Raw genomic sequence first — 22674 nt, 5'->3', positions numbered from 1 at the left:
CAAAGATAGATACAAGAATGGAGTAGGAATAATAGTTGCCAATGGTCTTGTAGAAAATATAGTTGCGGTCATTAGAAAAGACGATAGGATTATATTAGTTAAACTAGTTTTTGGAAAGAATATAGTGAACTTCGTATCCCCGCCAAGTAGGATTAGCTTATCAGACTAAGAAAGATTTTTGGAACCAAATGAATGAGATATTACAGAAGGTACTCATAGGAGAGAACCTTCTTACAGGTGGAGATTTTAACAGCCATATAGGAATAGATAAATTAGATTATGAGAGAGTGTATGGTGGGTATGGTTTTAGTGATAGAAATGAGATTAAAAATAATATTTTAGATTTTGCATTGGCTTCTAACTTGGTAGTGGCCAATTCTATGTATAAAAAGAGAGAGAAGCGTTTGATAACTTTTAAGAGTGGGTCAATTAGGAGCCAAATAAATTACTTTCTTAGAAAAGTGGACCTTCTAAAATGCAACAATTGTAAGATGATTCCTAGAGAAAACCTGACATCTCAACATAGGATTTTGGTACTAGATTTATGCTTTAAAGGACAACACTAGGCTAGAAACGATAGTGGGTGTTTTAGGACAAGATGGTGAGACCTAAAAGGGGATAAACTAAAAATATTTAAGAATAGAATGGATGAAGAAGGTACTTGGGACTTGGAAGATAATGCTAACACTATGTGGAACTCGATGGCCAATTATATGAGGAGAATCTCAAGGGAAGTCCTTGGAAAGTCAAAAGGAAAAGGACCCAACTCTAAGAAAACTTGGTGGTGGAGGGATGATGTTCAAGAGGTAGTAAAGACGAAAAAATAGTTCTTTAAAAAGTAGCAGAAGGATAAAACTGAGGAAAATCTTAAGAACTACAAAGCCTATGATGAACTATACACTAGATGAGATAGTAAGAAGGGAGAGAAGACAATATACAAACTTGCTAAGATAAGAGAGATGAAAAGAAGAGATTTTAATCAAATTAAGTGCATAAAGATTGAGTACTCTAAGGTATTGGTGAAGGATGAAGAGATTAAGGAGAGATGTAAGAACTATTTTGAGAACTTTTCAAATGAGGAGCATCGAGGAAGGTTAAAAGAGGAGGAAGTAGTTAGTATAAGGACATCTTTCGTGAATGATAGCACGTGGCCAAGGTGACGCCGAAGTATCAACCGAAGTGCCACGTGGCCTGGTCATGATGCCGAGGTGATCTCGGCTAGGCCAAGGTTATCTGTGGAGATGCCGAAATCTGAGATAAGTAGGTAAGGGGCACGAGTCCTAGAATAGAGGAGAAGCTCAATCTGGATAAAGATAAAGCTCTTAGGGTGTTTATCCCGATCTAGTTAAGAGTCCAGGATAAGTATTGAGCCTGAGTCCACTGAAGTAAGGCTTCAACAGGGATCAGGTCAGTGCTGACTATAAAAGCAAGGCACCCCCATGGGTCTTAGGAATAGGTGATATACTGTGAGCTGTAAGTTCTTTCTTGTGAGTTTAAGCACAATTTACTATCTTTGAGAGATATTGATTACTAACTTGACCGCCGGAGTACCCTCGGGCGGAAGAACCACTGCCGGATTCTTATCTTTCTATGACAGGTTGTTCAGGTTCAATCTATTCTGTCGGTGCTCTCCAGCTAAGTTTTCCATTTGGTTGTGTGGTCAAAAATTAACACCCACAATTTGGCGCCGCCTGTGGGAACGTAAGAAGAATATATGGCCAATGACGGGCAGAAGGAAAAGATCGGGAACGACGTCCCATGTGGGAGTGGTAAACATGCCGATCCTAACAACGAGGAAGAAAACCATAATGAAGGAGTACGGGGATCAGAATCCTGGGGATAAGGACGTTGGCAAAGAGGGAGACGCCCTGAAGAAATCAGGCCGAGATGAGTATTATAACGAAAGCGACCTACAAGTATGAAAAGATAGATGCCTGAGGAGGGACGACGAGATGAAGGAAATGGCCAACAAGTTGGTAGATCTACAATCGGTTGTCAACTTCATGATGCAGAACAACGTCATGCAACCACCGTTTCCGTTGCAGGACACGCCAATGCCAGGGGCCAAGACTGATGCTCAGAAAGGGGGGCAGAAAACAATCCTAGCAATCCCGTAGCATGGCAAGGAAAAGGAGCACTCACATCAGCCTTCACGGGAGGTCAGGCGAGGAGAGTCGGTTAGAGGTGACTCGCAGAGGACACCTCGTACCAAGAGAACATATGTCAAAGAACCCCGGAATATCTAGGGGAAGTGCCTGTGTTTTGACACGGTGAATGAAGAGAAGTCCAAGAGGACACATAACGACACTGGGAGTAGCACACCAAAAATATTGAAATCTGTTGACAGCTGAGCTCCTGGTCGGACTAAGGAGGATTTGAGGGACTACCTCCAAAGGAAGTGGCAGAATGCTAAGGTCACATCCCCCGTCAAGCCGAGAATGTCGTTCTCAGTGGAGTTGGATAGGTTTGAGGCCCCAAAAAGGTTCCATATGCCGAGGTTCCAAATTTATGACTTTAAGTCTGATCCGAACTTTCACGTTGGCTTATATCTGAATTCAATGGCTTTGTATACTGGGAATGAACCATTGTTGTGCAAGGTATTCCCCTCATCCTTTGGAAAAATTACATCGGATTGGTTTCACAAGTTCCCGAAAGGAACTGTGAAGAGTTGAGAAGGCCTGGATGAGATGTTTGTGGCCAGGTTTGTTACAAACAAGTTGCAGCCACTAAGGATATATAGACTCCCTGATGGCTTTGAAAATTAGCAACGGTGAAAGCCTCAAGACTGACGCCAAAAGGTATTATGAGGTGTTCAACTGAATACCGGGATGCAACTAGGAGTTGGCGGTCGTGTCTTTTAAGAATGGCACAGAGGATGAATGCACGCGTCAGAAGTCACTGGCAAAAACTCTACCAAAGAGTATAGAAGAGCTCATGGCACGAATCGAGAAATATGCCAGAGCAGAAACGAAGGCGCCAAAGCAAGAGATAAGAAATGCCTCGCCGAAGCGAGGCTGAGGTAATACTGGTTTTAACAGGAAAAAAACAGGGCTAATGGCTGCACAGGCAGTCACCATTGTATTTCGGATCCCGGTTTACAAAGTTCTAGAAAGGATCAAGAACTAGCCGTATTATAGAGTGCCGGAGAAGATTCCTAGTGAGTTCATGGGAAAGAGCCTTGGGAAGCACTGAGCCTACCACAATGAGGATGGGCACCTGACAGAAGGGAGTAAAGCCCTGAAGACGCACTTGGAAGACCTGGTTAGACAGGGTCACTTGACGAACCAAGTAGATGAGGCCAGAACGAGGGAAGAGCATGGAAGGCTTCCCCACCACCACCGCCACAACCACAGCAAATAGAACCTTGGGTGATCAATGTGATTCACTCAAAGGTTTATGAGAATGATATGCGAGGAGAGACACAAAAGGTGAGACACTTACAACATGTGTATCAGGTCCAGCAAAAGAGGTCTAGGACAAACGAGTACCAGGGACTGATGGTGTCCTTTACTAAGTCAGACCTAGACATGGTGCAGCATCCACACAATGATGCTCTGGTAGTGACCCTCAAAGTTAGAGAATACCAAGTAAGACGCATTTTAATTGACCAAGGCAGCTCTTGTGACATCATGTATGTCAGATGTTACAAGGAGCTTGGCCTTCACCGAGATGATTTGGAACAATCCAGCAGCCCAATGGTCGTGTTCAATGGAACGCCGACATGGCCCTTGGAAACAACAAATTTAGAGGTGCAAGCAAGCACCAGGAAGGTAAGCACAGAGTTTACAGTAATTAACAGCCCCTCCCTTTACAATGTAATCTTGGGAAGGGGATTGTTCCCTCAACATTGCACCAGCTGTTGCGATTTCCAACTAAACAAGGGATTGAGGAAGTTCGAGGGGATCAAGTGCAGGCAAAGAATTACTCCATGGCAGCAATGAAATCCAACTGCAATGTACGAGAGGCAAAAAAAGTGAAAGTCAAGGACGAGGACATAGAAGTCCTAGATGATGTCGGCAAAGAACCGGCTGAGAAGAGCGAGGGAGCCTTGAAGAAAATTCTGGTCCAAGAAGAGGATGAAGAGCAGTTCTTCCTTCTCAGCTCAAGCTTAGTCGAGGATGAGAAAAGGGAGTTAGAGTCTTTCTTACGGGACAACATAGAATTATTGGCCTAGATGCCATATGAGATGTCAGGCATTGACCCCGAGGTCACACGCTAGGTGTTCAATGTAGACAAGTCAGCTAAACCTGTCATCCAACCAGCGAGGAGGTCGACATTAATGCATGTTAAGGCTGTTGAGGAGGAAATGGACAAACTGCTGGAAGCCAAAGCCATTTGCGAGGTGAACTACCTCATTTGGCTATCCAACATTGTGGTAGTAAAAAAAAAAGAATGACAAGTGGAGGGTTTGTGTTGATTTCACCAACTTGAATAAGGCTTGCCCCAAGGACAGTTTTCCACTGCCCAAGATTGATCAGTTAGTAGATGCCACTTCAAGGCATGGGAGGATAAGCTTTCTAGATGCTTATAGGGGATACCACAAGATAGCAATTTATCCCCCTGATGAGGATAAGACTGTATTTTTCACCTCAAAAGGGATGTACTGCTACAGAATGATGCCTTTCGGGTTGAAAAATAAAGAAGCAACCTACTAGAGGTTAGTGACCAAGATGTTTAGACATCTGATTGACACGACAGTAGAAGTGTACATTGATGACATGGTCGTGAAGACCAAAGAACCTAGGAATCATCTGGCCGACTTGAAGACAATTTTTGATATCCTAAAAATTTATCGGCTCCTACTCAATGCTTTGAAATGTGCATTTGGAGTCGGGTCTAGTAAGTTCCTAGGGTACTTGGTCACCAGAAGGGGCATTGAGGCAAGCCCAGATCAAATCAAAGCCATTCTTGGCTCAAAGAGCTCGACGTCAGCCAAGTAGATGCAAATTTTGATCGGCAAGGCAGCAGCCTTGAACAGGTTCATTAGCAGAAGTTCAGATAAGTGTAAACCATTTTTTAGTTTGTTAAAGAAGGCTACAGATTTTTTGTGGACATGGGAGTGCAAAGTTGTTTTGGCTGACTTGAAAAAGTACCTGACAACAGCTCCAGTTCTGTCAAATCCAATATCTGGACAAGAATTGTTCCTATACTTGGCAGTTTCAGAGCACGCAGTGAGTGCAATGGTAATCAGAGAAGAAAATGGAGAACAAAAGGCGGTATAATATGTGAGTAAAACCCTAGCAAGTGTAGAGACCATGTACTTATCCTTGGAAAAGTTGACACTAGCCTTGGTGATGGCTTCGAAAAAACGGAATCACTACTTCCAAGACTGAGCATCCTTTGAAGTCCCTATTGCAGCAAGGAGATCTGACAGACAAGGTAGTTAGATGGGTAGTAGTGTTGGGCCAATATGGCTTGGAGTTTAGACCCAGGACAACAATTAAGGGCCAGGTTCTAGCCGACTTTGTGGCTGAGTTCACCCCTGGTGCCATCTCGCGTCGGACTCTGGTGAGCCGCAGCTTGGGATGCCTAGGTCAGCAGGAAGAAACCCAACTGGGGCCCAAGAACCCTACTCTAGCAAAATGGAAGAAAGAAGAGAAACCAAAGCCTTACGACATTTACATCAGCAAGTCCTTCTGCTTGTTTGTTGATGAAAGCTCAAACCGTCAAGAAGCAGGTGCAGGAGTAAAGCAGGTGCATGAGTAGTGTTGATATCGCTAGATGGGCGAATGATAGAGCAGTCTATTCGTTTGGGATTCAAGGCCTCAAACAATGAATCAGAGTATGAGACACTGATTGCAAGGTTGAAGTTGGCAGCAACAATGTAGGCCGATGAGGTGGTAGTCTTCTGTTACTCCTAACTTATTGTGAATCAGGCAACAGGCGAGTATACAGCTTATGATGAACGTATGATAGCCTATGTTAAAGAGGTTGTTAGATTGTTGTCCTTGTTCCAAGATTGCCGGCTACAGTAAGTTAGCCGAGATGACAACAGTCACGCCGACGCCTTAGCCAACCTGGCTAGTGCAATAAAGTCGGGGGAGCCGAGGACAATCATGATTGATTACTTGACAGGACCAAGTATGGAACCTGTAATAACAAAGTATGAGGCAATATGTGTGGAGATGGGTCCAAGTTGAATGGATGCAATAGTGATGTTCCTCAAGGATGGAAAGCTGCCAGACGACCGAAAAAAGGCACACAAGGCCAGATTGAAGTCCGCCAGGTTCAGCCTAATAGCAGATGGCCATCTCTATAGGAAATCCTTCACTGGACCCCTTTTGAGATGTGTACATCCCTTCTAGGTTGAGGACTTTTTGTATGAGATTCATGAAGGAGTCTGTGGAAACCATGCTGGGGGGCAGATCACTTGCTTATAGGGCCATCACTAAGGCGTACTGGTGACCCTTCATGAAGAAGAATGCTGAAGTCTATGTCAGAAATTGATAGAAGTGTCAAAGGTTTGCTCCTTTAATATATCAACCAGCAGCAGATTTGAACCCAGTATCCAGCCTTGGCCATTTGCCCGGTGGGGTATGGATCTTGTTAGACAACTACCCCAAGCAACTAGGCAAAGAAAGTTTCTGCTAGTAGCAACTGACTACTTCATGAAGTGGGTAAAAGCTGAACCCCTTGCGAAGATTCAAGATATTGACGTGAAGAACTTCATATAGAAGAACATCATCACCAGGTTTGAGATTCCAAGGGCAATAATAGCAGATAATGGTACACAATTTGACAGTAAGCTAATCAAAAGCTTCTGTGCAAAGTACAAAATCAAGAACTACTACTCCACTCCAAGTTTTCCTCAGAACAATGGTCAAGCGAAAGCATCTAATAAGACTATCTTGGATGGGATCAAGAAGAGGCTGGAAGCAGCAAAAGGGGAGTGGGTAGAAGAGTTGCCCAATGTGCTCTGGGCGTATCAGACTATGCTGAGAAAATCAACTAGGGAGTCTCCTTTTGCCATGGCTTATGGCACTGAAGCAGTTATCTCACTGGAAGTCAGCATCCCTAGAATCAGAACCCAAAGAGTGGAAGATGGGACCAATGAGGCACTCTTAGCCCGAGATCTAGATCTATTAGAAGAAAGAATGGAGAGAGCAGCAATTCGGTTAGGGGCATACTAGTAGCAGTTGGCTAGGGCTTACAGCAAGAGTGTCAACTCAAGAGAGTTCAAAGTTGGGGACCTCGTCCTGAGGAAAGTTGTCAGTAACAAGAAGGATCCTAGGAAGGGCAAGCTTGGCCCATATTGGGAAGGGCCTTATAGAATCATCTCGGTTGCCAACAGTGGGGCATGTCGACTTGAAGACACTGATAGAAAAGAGTTGCCAAGACCCTGGAACACTTGCAATCTGAAATTTTTTTATCATTAGTTTTTTATTTTTCAAAGTTTATGTCACAATTTTATTAGTCGAAGTAATAATAAAATGCTAGTTTTATTTTTATGAATTTGAAATTTGTGCAATAAGACTAACCAGTCTTATGATGATGTTTCTGAATAAAACATGATAAATAACTTAGACTTATTATATGGCAGAGTTGAATTATACTTGCATATAATAGAGTTGAACTAAGTTGGTGATGTTTCTAAATGAAACATAGCGAATAACTTAGACTTATTATATGGCCGAGTTGAATTATATTTGCATATAATAGAGTTGAACTGAGTTGGCGATGTTTCCGAATGAAACATGACGAATAACTTAGACCTATTATATGGCAAAGTTGAATTATACTTGCATATAATAGAGTTAAACTAAGATGAATTAACCTTGACTTGCCATGTCGGCAGAGTTAAACTCAGAATGGAACTAAGCTCGCTTCAGTTAGATTAACAGAGAAACCAAGATTGAACACCTTGGCTAGTCTTTGTTTGAATCTGACTTCGGCGAAAGACCATAAACGCATCATGTGAACTTGAGTAGAACTTAGGCTTGCATTAGGGGGCAGGGAATAGAGATGATAAATAAACTTGAGAGCTTAGGACTTGTTGAAACCTTTAGAAAAATTTACAGGTTGACAATTAGCCAAGGTAATGATGAAAGATGTATCCGAGGTACATATTACCCGAGATGACCAACCAAGTTGTCAAGTTTGGAAAGGTTGGAAAGGTGAAGTCTTGATAGAAAGCAGCAAGTGGAGGTGCAAAAGCAATACTTAACTGAATAAGTTTAAGAAATAGTACTTGTAAAAATATGTCGAAATATTTTTAAGTGTTATTTCAATTATTGGCCAGGGCAAACATTCAAGGTTTATATCTGAGGTACTCTACCCCGAAGTGATTGCACAGTCAAGGTGTACTTTGAAGAAATGCAAAAATATTCTAAGAATGGAAACATGCATAGAAGGAAAGCAGTAAGCATACATGAAGCAAAGCATTCAACACTAAGGAAAGATGGAAGAAGGCATGCATGCATTCAAAGAGAACTTGTTCAGTTACAAAGACAATAGAAGGCACATCGGCCAAATGAAAACCAAGATTGTTCAAAACAAAACAGAAGATTACATTGTTCATAACAGTTCAAAGTAAAGAAAAAAAAATCCTAAGTGTTGGAGACATGGGCATTGATCTCAGAATGCTCAACCTCGGTTGTTGGTGTTGTGTCGACCTCGGTTGGCATTGTGGCTTCCTTCTCCGCCACTATCTCAGTAGCAATTTCCAGCAAGGTCTAGTCCAAGCTCTTTTTAGCTGCCTGGACCTCAACCTCAAAAGTTGTTTGTTTGGGAGAGGCACCCTTGGACACCAAGTCTTCCTCCTTATCATGAGTCAAATTCAGGACTTGATCATTCAATGTTGGAGACTTGGCCCTAACAGCGACCTCCTCCTCTTCTTCGGCATCCTCTGCGTCGGTTTCCTCCTTGTCGGCCTCACCGTCTGACTCTTTGGAAGTCGAAGGGAAAGGCACTTGGAGTTTGCTGATATCTTAGAGGTCAGAGTCCATAGGGATAGATAATTTGTTGAGAGTTGCAGTCCAGCTGAGGTAGAAACCTCGGTTATATGCTTAGTTGACTTGTTCTTTATATGCATCACAGACGGGCAACCTGCCCCTCTGAGAATGCTTTCTCGTCGGCCACCTTGATCTCGGCATCTTTTGTAGCCAGGGCTTCTTGGAGCTCTGCCTTGGCCTCGACAGTTTTGGCCTCAGCGCCCTTGATCTCGGACTTAAGTTATGAAGATTGGGAATTAAGATTATTATGAATTAAATTTATTTATTAAGTGTTCAATTAAATATGTAATTTATTGACGAAGATTTTGAGTTTGATTTGAAATTGAAGACCTTAATGGCTTGGGAAACCAAGATTGATGATGGAAATTAATTTAATTTAATATTTGGAGCCTTTTTGGAAAATTGATTAAAAATCTGATTTAGTTGATAAATTTAATTATACTTAATTGGGTCTTAATGGAAGTCAAATTAGACTAATTAAATTATGTGGAATTTATGATTAGTTGTAATTAATTTAATTATGTGTTAATTAAGATTTTATGAAGACTACATGTTATTTAATTAAGCTAATCTTAATCATAAATTAAATTAAGGAAGAATCTAGAATTGTGAGTGCGTGTAGGTGTGCAGAGAAACCTGTGTGGGTGTGTTGAGAAATCTGATTGTGTGTACATGTATAAGTGATGTGTTGGAAACTTGAAACAATATGCACGTATGCAATGTGTTGTCAACATGAGAAGTGTGTGTGTGTGTGTGTGTGTGTGTGTGTGTGTGTGTGTGTTAGTGTATTGTGATGGAGCCTTGAGCTCATTTGGGGGCTTATGCTGAGAAATCAACTCTAGAGAAAGGGAGAGAGAACAGCAGAGAGAGCGAGAGAGAGAGAGAGAGACAAAGCTTTTAGAGAGAGAAAGCTCAACACTTATGGAGTTTTAAGACAAATCGAAGAAGTCAAGAAGGAATTTGCCTCTAATATTTGAAATTGATCCCTAGGTAAGAGATTTATGCTCAAATCTTGTAAGAAGTCCTCCATAATTCATGAATCAAGAGAATTGTTGAGCTAATTCCATGGTTTTTGTAAGAAAATGGGTTTGAGCAAATAAGTTGAGTTTGGAACGAGAAATTAAGCTTTAAGCATGTTCATGGAAAATAATATGTAATTCCTCCATTGTGCTTTTTATTTTGAAGTTCTTCATGCATAAGAAGCTTATATCTTCCATGTTTTCAAAAACATCCATGGATTCATGTCTTTAATTTCATGTTTTATTTTTAAAGAAAAGAGGAAAAGAAGTTTGGGGAAAATCTTTGCATGCATGAGGTTTTAACGTTTTGTTTTGAATTTTTAAAGTTCTTGCATGTATGAAAGCTTTTAATTTACATATGCTTTCAGAAACATTCATGGCTTACATGCCTAAATTTATGATTTGAAACTCAAGGGAAAAGAATTTGAAATTGCTTACACATGAAAGATAGAATTAAGTTTAACAAAATTAAAGAAGTTTTGAAATTCATTTGTGAGGAAAGGGTCATGTATTTGTTATTTCCAAAATAAATTCATTTTTTTAGCAAGACAAGCATGACCCCCAAATTTTGGAATGGAATTGCAAGCCCCATTTTCAACTCTGAAAACCCGGAATTTGTCATTATCGCTCGAGCAAAGAAGTTGTCGCTCGAGCGTAGAATGCAAGCAACCAGTACTTTTGCAGACTAAGGGATCCACTCAGGCGACCAATGTTGCGCTCGAGCAAAGGGCCCTACTTCAAAAAATTTTGAAAAGCTATTTCATGTTCCGATTTCTGTTCTTTTTTATTTCTAAGCATTCTTAGGCATACATTGAGCATTGCAAATGAATTAAAAGAGTAAGAAAGAAGCCTAAGAGAATTAAACAAGTTAAGAATGGAATGAATTGTATTATGACCTGATTTCCATGTATATTATGAATTGTGTAGGGTCAACTGCAAGAGTGAACCAGGCATCTGAACACTGTGAGTAGTACTTTAGTAAAGATATGTTCATATATACTATTTTTAAATACTACTCACGTGTAAGTTTTCTGAACTTGTGATTTTGCATTATGAATTAGAATTCCATTATTTGAATCACAAATGAATTTATGAGTGTTTGTCAAGTATAAATTGTTCAAATGGGCTTGAGGCCATCTGTTATGTGTGTCAAGGACATGAAATGGGCTCAATGACGTTTAATATGAATGAATTGGGTCTGAGGCCGTTTGAATACGAATGTGATGGGCCAGAGGCCGTTTGAATATGAATATGATCATGATCACGAATATGAAATGTGCATAAATGTGGATATGAAAATGATAAGCCAGAAGCCGTTTGATATGTTGGGCCAAAGGCCGTTTAAATATTATGTTGGGCCAAAGGCCGTTTGAATATGAATGTAATAGGCTAGAGGCCGTTTGAATATTATGATGGGCCAAAGGCAGTTTGAATACGAATGTAACGGGCTAAAGGCCGTTTAAATATTATGATGGGCCAAAGGCCATTTGAATACGAATGTAATGGGCCAAAGGTCGTTTGAATGTTATAATGGGCCAAAGGCCGTTTGAATATTGTTATGAATATGCGCATGGATATAAATATGGAAATAATGGACCTGAGGTCATTTTGATTTTGATTTACATGTAATATGTATTAATGTGATTTACTTAATTAAGAATCTCATTCTTACAGCCTCTTTACTTTGGTATTATTCGCTGGGTGTTAGCTCACTCTTTATATATATATAAGTGAGCAATTGAAGTATCAACATTAGAGTTTGCCACGGAATCTACCTCTTTATCAAGCCACCCAAGAAGTACTTCTGTGTAGAGGCTTTATTTTATTTTGTCAAGCTTGAATTAATTTTTGTATTTTGCTTAAAGTCCTTCATGTAGTGTGTGAGATATGTTATAAGATATGTCTTTGTACATGTATAAAAGTGTTTTAAAAATGTTTTAATTACTACAATTGATCATGTACGCACAACTCAATGGACATTATTATTTTTGTTTTGCTTCTGCTTCAGGCCCTGATTATATGTAAATATTTTGAAATTTTTCTTTGAGGCCGTAAGTAATCTTCGGATTACTAGTCGGTTGCGACACTAAACCTATAGGAGCAGGTTTGGATCGTGACATAGAGCCTGGAGAAATTGGTTGTGCTTAGAATAAGAGGTACTAGTACCTTGTAGCTAGCGCTTGGAGAACTTAGCAGAGGTACCATTACCTTCCAACGGGTGTCTGGTAAATTGGTAGAGGTCCCATTACCTTTCAGCTGGTGACTGGTAAATTGGTTTGTGCTATGAAAAAGTGTATCATTGGTTTACTGTGCTTAAGGAAGGAAGAGCAGAGTTTTGTTTATCATTATTGTCCCAGTGTATTTGGGTGGATCATGTGTTGTGATGGTTATGGTTTAGGAAGACTGAGTTGTCTTATATGTTGAGTAAGTAGTTGTTCGGTGTTTTCATTTTTTTGTATTGGATGTTATGTATACATGTGAGCATATCAAATAAATCGTTGAAGGTATCTTTTTAACTTTGGACTTAAGGCCTGGAAAATGTAATGAACATGTTGCAAATGGACGTAGGTTACGTATTGAGTTTGTAAGTAAAAGTAAAAAATCTGAACTTTTGTTAATGTCTTTCAAAAGCAAAACAGTTGTTATGTGATATTGTTGAATTGGAAAACAAGAAGGAAATGTGAACTATTTGTATTGTTGAACGAATTGTATAATTTTGGAAAAAGTACTTATATAAATATACTTTAGTAAAAACCGTCACATTATTTACATAGTATGAGTAGGAGCATTCATGATCATATATATCTATAAGCTGTTATTGTTTAGGACCATGTTGGGATCCTTACTGGACTTTATGTTCATCCCACGTTGCTAATCCTTTTTCAAGTGAATGACGAGAAGTGTTTTCAAGATCGAGGATCTTCTTTATCTGTTGGCCACGGAGCCTTATATCTATTGGCGGAATGCAGTTACTGTAAAAAGGGTTGAACATTTTCTCTTTTATGTAATGATGTAAGCTTGCAGGCAATTTACTTAATTATGCTACATATTGCATTCATTACATAGACGAATGAGAGAATCTTCATTTATTTATCATTACTGATGTAATTAGGACTTTCGCTCGTTATCTCTAAAATTGTATTATAATAATGATTTTTGTAAAGTTGTTCGAATAATAAAAAAAGTGGGGGCGTGACAATTTTCACCAATCCAAAATATTAAAATCAACGTTATCATCCATTGGTGGGCTATCCAAATAATGTTGTAATTCAAAACTACTTATGCTTGTATGTTGAGATATTCTTGTACTTTTTATTGTTGAAAAAATACTTAATCTTCTTCCTCGAGATGAGACTGGTGTAATGTGTGCTGTATTTGCAGATATAGCTTCCCTATATTCTTCAAATACTTTTTGGCATGTTTTCATAATAGGAGCAAGTTGTTTTTAATTAGCGAAAATACGATATAAAAATTCTTATTATAATGATTCTGGTTTAGACCTGACTCGTTTATTATTTTGGATCTGGATTCCTTGTCTTATCTAGTTGTTCATATCCTTATACATCATATTTGTGATTTAGTTGGTTATTTGGATGTCGTTGTTGCGTTTGGAGTAGGTTGGGAGTCCGTTTTTCAAAGGAGTCTTTGCCCAGGTTTGGGTCAATTTGCTTAAGCGGTCATTTGGTCGCTTGAACAGTCTTTGGGAACTCTTAGTACTTCTGCAAGCCTGCAAAAGTACTAGGAGGGTGGTGTTTTTAGCTCAAGCAATCTTTCTTGTGCTTGAGCGGTTAGCCTTTATCTGCAATACTTCTAGGAGGGTGTCATTGTGCGCTCGAGCAGTAACTTTGTTCGCTCAAGCGATCTCACTTATTGTGTCCGGTTGCTCGAGCGATTATCAATCTGAAAAACTCACTTTTTGAGTCATTCTCTCATCTCACTCTCTCTCTCTCTCTACATTCCAAAAACTAAGATTACTCTATCTCTTTCTCTATAGAACTCATCTTCTACCTTCAAATACACTATCATCCGTTGGTTTCCACACCATTGTCCTTTGATAAAAAGGTAGAGCTCACCTAAAGCTTCATTTTAATCAAAACAATGTTGATTTTCAGTTTTGTTATGGTTTTTTCACTCTCTCTCTCTTGCCTTCTAGCTTTGAGGTAGGAATTTTCTACACTTTTGTATGGTTTTTAACTTGGTTATTTGCTTTTCCAGACAATATTATGATTTCGAGATTCTTGAATGAAATCTAGGGCTTTGGTTTAAAAATCAAAAGAAGGATTTTCAAATGGGTTCTTGAATATAATTGTGGGTTTGTAAATGTGGTTAAGTTGTGATAAAATGGTGGATTTTTATCCTTGGAATTGATTTATAAAGAAAATGGGATTTTGCCCTAAAATGTGAATATTTTATTTTATAAAGAGGAAATGGAAATGATATTGGGTTTTATGAAATTGAAATGATGATAATGGTGGTGGTGGTGGAGTTGGATATGCATTATCACTTCCATCTTGAAATTTTGAAAAGTTTATCTTTATTGGAAATTATCTATCTGTTTAGAGATATCTGTTTTTGAATTATTGATGGAGGATAGCTATGATTGTTGTAGAAATTACATAAGAATTTGGAGAATTGAAACTAATTTCTCATCTATTTGCATTGAGCATTGTTGCATACTTGACACATTGAAAATGTATATTGTTTTGAGAAAAATTGGTGAATACCTTGGTGAATCTGGATAAGGGGTATGGTTATGGTATTGTTGTTGGCTTGCGTGTCCTTGGTGAAAGTCTAGAAACCCGTGCGGTTAGTTGCCGAGCCTTCTAGTTAATATCAATAAAAATGACATTAGTAGTGCTTATATAGCCTATTGGTAGACACGTACCTAGAGATTCCTAGTACTTGTATCCATTGCCTTGTTTTCCTTTGTAAATGAAATGTTTTCAAGAATTATGATATAAACCTTGCATTACATGGTTTTGAAGAGAAATATAAAATGTTTTGGCACAAACATTACATATGCATTCACCTTATAGCTTTGTTAAGATTTATGCACTATGTTAGGGTATCTCTCCTGGGCTTTGGCTCACCCAATGTGGAAAACATTTTCAGGTGTTGATGATATGTCTATGCCAAGGCTGTAGCTTGAGAGGACTTGGAGCCAAGAGCTTCTTTTTTTGTTATTCTTGTAATTATTTTTGTACAAGCCTAGAGCTTAAACTGTATTGAGTAAAAACTCACTTTTGTTGTAACCAAGCATTGTCTTGCAAAGTTATAGTCATTAGGGTATTTATTTATCTGTTTAGCTATTCTTTCATATCATTAATTGTTGCACATGCTATAGATTCAGGATTAGGACTTGTGAATGTATAATTGCATGTATTACATTTTGTACAATAAGATCATATAAATGGAAGATAATTATTTCGGTACATGTTGTTATTTAATTAATATCGTGAGATGGTTTTATTGCTATATTTTTGGGGCATTACACTTGTAAACCAATTTCTTTACACCTAGGATCAATTACAATAGATAAACCTAAAAGATGAGACAATTGATCAAAATATTTATTAAAATTTTCTTTCATTGCAATAATAATGGTTATATAATATTCATTACCTATATATTTTGTGAAACTTTCATTATTTCTACTAACATATATAAAATAAATGATGAAGTAGGAATATATATAAGAAAATATTTTTGTTACAATATCAAAAAAATTTAGAAAATCTTTATATAAGGCTATTGAGCACCAATTAAATTCTGTGGGAGTCGATACTCATTCTATTGATGTAGTTGCAAAAAAATAAATCTATTACTTTTATTTTTTTTTAAGCTTTCTTTAACATATTGTACGTTGAATTCTACCTGCTGTCCATATCTAAAATTAATTTTTTAAATGGCATATCTTTTCATTGACAAATTTTCTATATTCTGAAGTTCGATTAGCAGAAGACATAATAGTAACAACTGTATGTTTTATTACCAATATAGAAGTCTTATATACATGCATAACTTCTTTAACAATCAAGTTTAAAATATGAGTACAACAACAAACATGAAATAAATCACCATCAAAAAGTAATTGTAAAATTAATTTCAAATGAGTTACAATATGATTGTTATATGCTGCATTATTTGAACTAATGGTAAATATTTTATTTTGCAAAACTCATTCATATAATGCATTTCTTATTTCTACCCCAAGTGAATGGCTAGTGTATGGAAGTTCAACTAATCTAAATGAAATGATTCTTTTATTTAATTTTCAATCATTATCAATAAAATGTGAAGTAATACGTTGATATTTTAAATCATTATTTGACCATAGATCATATGTTAAACAAATTCTTCTATTCAGATTTTTAAAAATGTCAAATAATTCACTTTTTATATCCTCAAATTTCTTTAAAATCCTATTTCTAGTAATATTTCTTGAAAAAACTTGATATTGCGGTGCAAAACCTCTGTGAATCATTTCTAAAAAATTGGGACATTTACTAGTAGTAAAAGGTTTTTTTTTTAATAATATAATCAACTACAGAATTTTGTGCGCGTATAGGTTCATATGAAATTATTTGCAAATTACAAGTTGATAAACGCCCTAATTGCATTTGAGTTCTAATATCAGGTTGTTGATTTTGTAAATGTTTGTTAGCATACCTTTTGAGATGACTAGTACCCCCTGCAAATGCAGCACTAAGTAAATATGTACAATATTTACATTTTACTTTAATTATAATTGTACCATTAGGATTATTTACAGATACTCTTTCAAAATGCTCCAAAACACTATTAATCGTGCCCCTAGATGATGATGCTACTGTTAGAAGAGGGATATTAGGTACATTAGAAGGAGAATCTGTTGGAACAATCTTCTGTGTAAACAAAATAACTTGAAATAAACTCAAACAAAATAAATAAATAACATACCAGATTTATTTATCAAACCGAATTAAAATTAAGACCAAGTCGAGTGTGTGACACTCTGTCCTTAAGACAGATTCGCCCCGCTACGGTGCTTACAGTTGAGTGGCGTCTATCTCGCAGGATACAATGATCTTCGCAAAATTGTTGTAGCGCACCAAACAAAATTGTACGGCGAACCAAACCTTGTGTTCTATACTCTCTTTAAAATTTATTCTAAATCTAAAATAAAGAGTAATGCATACAAATGAAATCTGGACAGCAATATCAAACATGCAGACTAAATTTCGGATACCCTAAACACTGCTGAAAGTAGGTATATATAGGCACACAAATGCTGTCCCGAACAAGTGCAAAACATGTAGTGAACAGGTGCAAAATATGGACAGTTTCAGAATTTGAATTCAAACAAATTCTGTGACCATTACACTAGCACACAAATATTCAAACATGTGAAAAGGAAAGATCCGTTGGTACTAGATTCAAAACAGTTGGAATATATATATATATATATATTTATTAAACTATTTAGAATAGTTTAATCAAATAAAGGCAAAAGTTGAATAGATTTAATAAAACAATATTTAGAATATAAATATTAATCTATTTGACAAACTTTAGGAAACCACTATTTGAATTTAGAATTAAATTAAATTCCCAAAATTACAAACTTTAGGAAACCACTTAGGAACCCAAATTTAGAATTTAGAATTAAATTAAATTCCCACAATAATTTTTTTTTGAAAAAATTCAAATGAATTTTATCTAAAAAATTAATGTTAGACCCGAAAATGACGTCAACTTCCCATTCACTCATAAATGGTTTTGACGTTTCGTATTCATCGTGTGACTTGCCACGCGGCAAGGAACACTTCACCTCGTCGGACCTACCCCAAACAACGTTTGGGGCCCACTTAAAATTGGGCTAAAAAATATGCCCACATTAAACCATTTTTCCAACAATCCCCCACATGAATGGAATTTGACGGAGAGAAAATGTAACAACTTGATCTAATTTCAGAGAGTACAGAAAATGCAAATATTCTGCAAAGGATAGGTAGCTTTTGGCTTTGAACCTTTCCTTGTGAGACACTATCGGATTTACTAGCTAATCAGTGAACATGATGTCTTGAACTGTTCAGCCGTTTGTGTAAACCAAGACAATAGAACTCACACGGTATATTCCCAAACACAGTTTAGTTCTCACTATTGTGTTCATTTTGGCCCTGAACAACCTGGTCTTTCATGAGTGTTCTAGAGAATTGTAGCCCTTCACAAATCTCACAAAACCGGCCCAGTTCACACTCACATAGGTGATTCTTATGAAAAGTATCCTGCCATACTCCACTAGGTTTACCTAGATATAAGAATCATTAAAATTATTACTTAACCTAAAACGCTACAGACATCACTATTTCATCATAGAAATGGGTAGGAGTTGGACTCCCCAATGATCTTTCTGAGTCATTCACAACTCGGTTGTCCCTTTGAACCTAGATCTTGGGATCTCCAGTCAACTAGGTTGGGTTGTCGTTGTGGTAACTCTTATTTAATAGGCTTAAGTCCCATTCCCCTCGATGAATTCTCAACTAACTCTCTTGCTAACCCTTTGGTTAGTGGATCCGCTATGTTGTCTTTAGACTTAACATATTCTATGGAAATAATTCCATTAGAGAGTAGTTGTCTTACGGTGTTATGTCGACGACGAATGTGTCATGACTTACCGTTATACATATGACTCTGTGCTCTACCTATAGTTGATTGATTATCGCAATGTATGTATATAGCAGGCACCGATTTTGGCCAAATTAGAATATCTTCAAGGAAGTGGCGAAGCCATTCTGCCTCTTCCCCTATTTTGTCTAAAGCTATGAATTCTGATTCCATAGTAGACCTAGCAATGCAAGTCTGTTTGGAAGATTTCCAAGATACAGCCGCCCCACCAAGAGTAAAGACATACCCACTGGTGGACTTTGAGTTTCTAGTATCCGATATCCAATTTGCATCACAGTATCCTTCAAGTACTGCTGGATATCTAGTAAAATTCAGCCCAATGTTACGAGTAAATCGAAGATATCTTAGAACCCTTATAATTGCTTTCCAGTGTTCTACTCCTGGGTTACTCGTATATCTACTTAATTTACTTACTACATAAGCTATATCTGGGCGAGTGCAGTTCATCAAGTACATTAAGCTTCTAATAATTTGGGCATACTCTAATTGAGAAATACTTTCCTGTACATTCTTAGAAAGATACAAATTAACATCTACAGGTGTTCTAGCAAGATGATCATCATCTTTGTTGAATTTGTCAAGTATTTTCTCAATGTAATGAGATTGTGACAAAGCATATCCTTCTGATGTTTTGGTAATTTTCATACCAAGAATTATATCAGCAATGCCCATGTCCTTCATGTCAAACTGTTTATTCAACATTTCCTTGGTAGTTTTAATCATGTCATTATTACTACCAATGATGAGCATATCATCTACATAAAGACATACAATGACATAACATTTGTCTGTATTTTTAATATAAACACATTTGTTACACTCATTAATTTTAAATCCATTTGACATCATTGCTTTGTCAAATTTCTCATGCCATTGCTTTGGCGCTTGTTTTAAACCATATAATGATTTAACCAATTTACACACTTTCTTTTCTTTTCCAGGAACAGAAAACCCTTCTGGTTGTTCCATGTAAATTTTTTCATTTAACTCACCATTTAAGAAAGCGGTTTTCACATCCATTTGACGAATTTCTAGATTGTACAGAGATGCAATGGCAATTAGCATTCTAATGGATGTTATTTTAGTAACCGGTGAGTATGTGTCAAAGTAATCAAGACCTTCTTTTTGTCTAAAACCTTTGACCACAAGTCTTGCCTTGTATTTTTCAATTGATCCATCTGCTTTCATTTTCCTTTTGAAAATCCACTTACATCCAAGAGGTTTACAACCTGGTGGCAAGTCCACTAATTCCCAAGTGTGATTTTACAAGATGGATTCAACTTCACTGTTGACAGCTTTTTTCCATAAAGGAGCTTTAGGACTGGATATAGCCTCTTAAAAAGTTAAAGGCTCATTTTCTAACAAATATGTTAGAAAATCTGGACCAAAAAATTTTGAGGTTCTAGCACGTTTACTACGCCTGGGTTCCTCTTCCTCATTTTGATCTAACTTTTGTTCTTGATCATGTTCTTGATCCTGACTAGTAATAGCATTATGAGATCTTTTATTGTTACTAGTCTCTTGTCCAATCTTATTTGAAAATACATGTTCAAAGAAAGATGCATTCCTTGATTCAATAATAGTATTTACATGCATTTCGGAATGTTCTGATTTATAAATCAAAAACCGATATGCACTACTATTCTTGGTATAAGCAATGAAAATGCAATCAATGGTCTTAGGACCTATCTTAGTCTTTTTAGGACTAGGAATAACCACTTTAGCCAAACACCCTCACACTTTTAAGTATTTGTAGGATGATACTCTTCCATGCCACAATTCATAAGGTGTTTGATATACTTTCTTCCGGGGTACTTTATTTAAAATGTAATTAACAGAAAGTGTTGCTTCCCCCCACAAGTTCTGAGGTAATCCAGAACTTATTAACATGGCATTCATCATTTCTTTTAAAGTCCTATTTTTCCTTTCAGCAATTCTATTTTGCTGAGGTGAGTAAGGAGCAGTAGTTTGATGAATTATTTCATGTTCTTTACAAAACTCACCAAAAGGTGATTCATATTCACCACCTCTATCACTTCTAATTTTCTTGATTTCCTTACCAAGTTGATTTTCAATCTTCATTCTTATATTGAATGAAAGTTTCCAAAGCTTCATCCTTGGTTCGAATTAAATAAACATAACTGTATCTAGTATAGTCATCTATAAAAGTGATAAAGTACTTTTTCCCACCTCTAGTTTGAATTGATTTAAAATCACAAATGTCACTATGAATTAATTGAAGTGGTTCCGTACTTCTTTCAATTGAATGAAAAGGAGTTTTAGATAATTTTGCCTCAACACAAATTTCACATTTATGATTTGAATCAATATCAAATTTAGGTAAACATTCCATATTAATTAATCTACGTATAGATCCATAATTAACATATCCTAGTCTACCATGCTATAAATTTAAAGACTCAAGCAAGTAAGAAGAAGATGTATTATTATTAATAACTGATGGTACAACGGTCATTACATTTAACTTGAAAAGGCCATCAGACATGTAACATTTTCCTACATACATCTCGTTTTTGGTAAATACAAACTTGTCACTTTCAAAAACTAGCCTAAACCCATTCTTACTCAACAAAGATCCGGAAACTAAATTCTTGCAAATGTCCGGTACATGCAGCACATTATTGAGAGTGAGTTTCTTTCCTGATGTCATTTTCAGAACAATCTTCCCTTGTCCTTCAACTTTGGAAGTTGAGGAGTTGCCCATAAAAAGTTGTTCACCATTGTCCACTGTAGAATAAGATGTGAATATTTTTTTGTTGGCACAGATATGGCGAGTAGCACCAGTGTCCACCCACCAATCTTTAGGATTTCCGACAAGATTTGCCTCGGAAACAACTGCAGAAAGATTGATGACATCTACACCATTGAAAATTTTATCCAATTCGGTCATTTTGGCTTTAGCAACCTTCTTACTTGATCTTCCTTTCCCTTTACGTTTGTAATGACAATCTTTGGTCCGATGTCCCTCTTTGTTACAAATGTAACGCATGCCCTTAAACTTGTACTTCTTAGTTTCCCCTCCTTTAGATAGCATTTTCTTCTGCCATCTTTTAAAAACAGTTCCTAAGAACTTTCCTGGTTTTTCACCATGATTCACTGGCATAGTCCCAACATAAGGAGAGGTTGGCGTAATGGCAATCACCATACCAGTACTGGTTTGAACGTTAGTTTGACCAGTTATAGTAGCCATAAATTTTAAATTATAAACCACAATTATAATTAGAATTTAATACTACACAGAAAATTAAAACAAAAAAACACAGAATTTTAAATTCTGTAAAAATAAAAGAAACAAAAATTGTAACTTTTATTTCCAATTAATTTGAAAATAAAATAAAATTTTATTTAAACAAATTAAACCAAAACTACAGATATAAAATCTGTTAAAATAAAAGAAACAAAACAAAATGTAACTTTTATTTTCAATTAATTTGAAATAAAATAAAATAAAATTTTATTTAACCAAATTAATTCCACACAGAAAACTAATCCAAATTCACAGAATTAAATTCTGTAAAAATAAAAGAAACAAAAATGTGACTTTTATTTCCAATTAATCTGAAAATAAAATAAAATTTTATTTAAACAAATTAAACCAAAACTACAGATATAAAATCTGTTAAAATAAAAGAAACAAAACAAAATGTAACTTTTATTTTCAATTAATTTGAAATAAAATAAAATAAAATAAAATTTTAATTAAACAAATTAATTCCACACAGGAAATTAAATTTTGTAAAATAAAAGAAATAAGAATATAACTTTTATTTTTCAATTAATTTGGAAATAAAATAAAATTTTATATTTGACCAAATTAATTCCACACAAGAAATTAAATTCTGTAAAATAAAAGAAATAAAAATATAACTTTTATTTTTCCAATTAATTTGGAAATAAAATAAAATTTTATTTAACCAAATTAATTTCACACAGAAATTTAAATCTCTTGTAACACTCCAATAATTAAAATACTGAAACAGAATTTTAATTAATAAAAACACAGAAAATAATTTCTA

General features: G+C 36.4%; 1 protein-coding gene across 1 annotated transcript; it reads left to right on the top strand.

The window, feature by feature from the left end:
* The first annotated feature begins 4279 nt into the window (after positions 1–4279).
* LOC145800708 (uncharacterized) lies at positions 4280–7130 on the top strand. The gene is made up of 5 exons (XM_082890435.1): positions 4280–4375; positions 5034–5216; positions 5359–5694; positions 5877–5930; positions 6771–7130. Exons 1-5 carry the CDS (start codon positions 4280–4282, stop codon positions 7128–7130), a joined length of 1029 nt encoding a protein of 342 aa, XP_082746561.1.
* Positions 7131–22674: the final 15544 nt, after the last annotated feature.

The sequence above is a fragment of the Camellia sinensis genome, chromosome 10, assembly GCF_055761805.1.
Source record: "Camellia sinensis isolate YWXY chromosome 10, ASM5576180v1, whole genome shotgun sequence".
NCBI classification, from domain to species: domain Eukaryota; kingdom Viridiplantae; phylum Streptophyta; class Magnoliopsida; order Ericales; family Theaceae; genus Camellia; species Camellia sinensis.
This window is presented reverse-complemented; position numbering and strand designations above follow the sequence as displayed.

Coding starts and splice junctions, on each gene's coding strand:
- LOC145800708 (XM_082890435.1), top strand. CDS start 4,280: ATGCATGTTAAGGCTGTTGAGGAGGAAATGGACAAACTGCTGGAAGCC. Junction 4,376..5,033: donor TTTGGCTATCCAACATTGTG/GTAGTAAAAAAA, acceptor TTGTTAAAGAAG/GCTACAGATTTTTTGTGGAC. Junction 5,931..6,770: donor TGATAGCCTATGTTAAAGAG/GTTGTTAGATTG, acceptor TTCTGTGCAAAG/TACAAAATCAAGAACTACTA.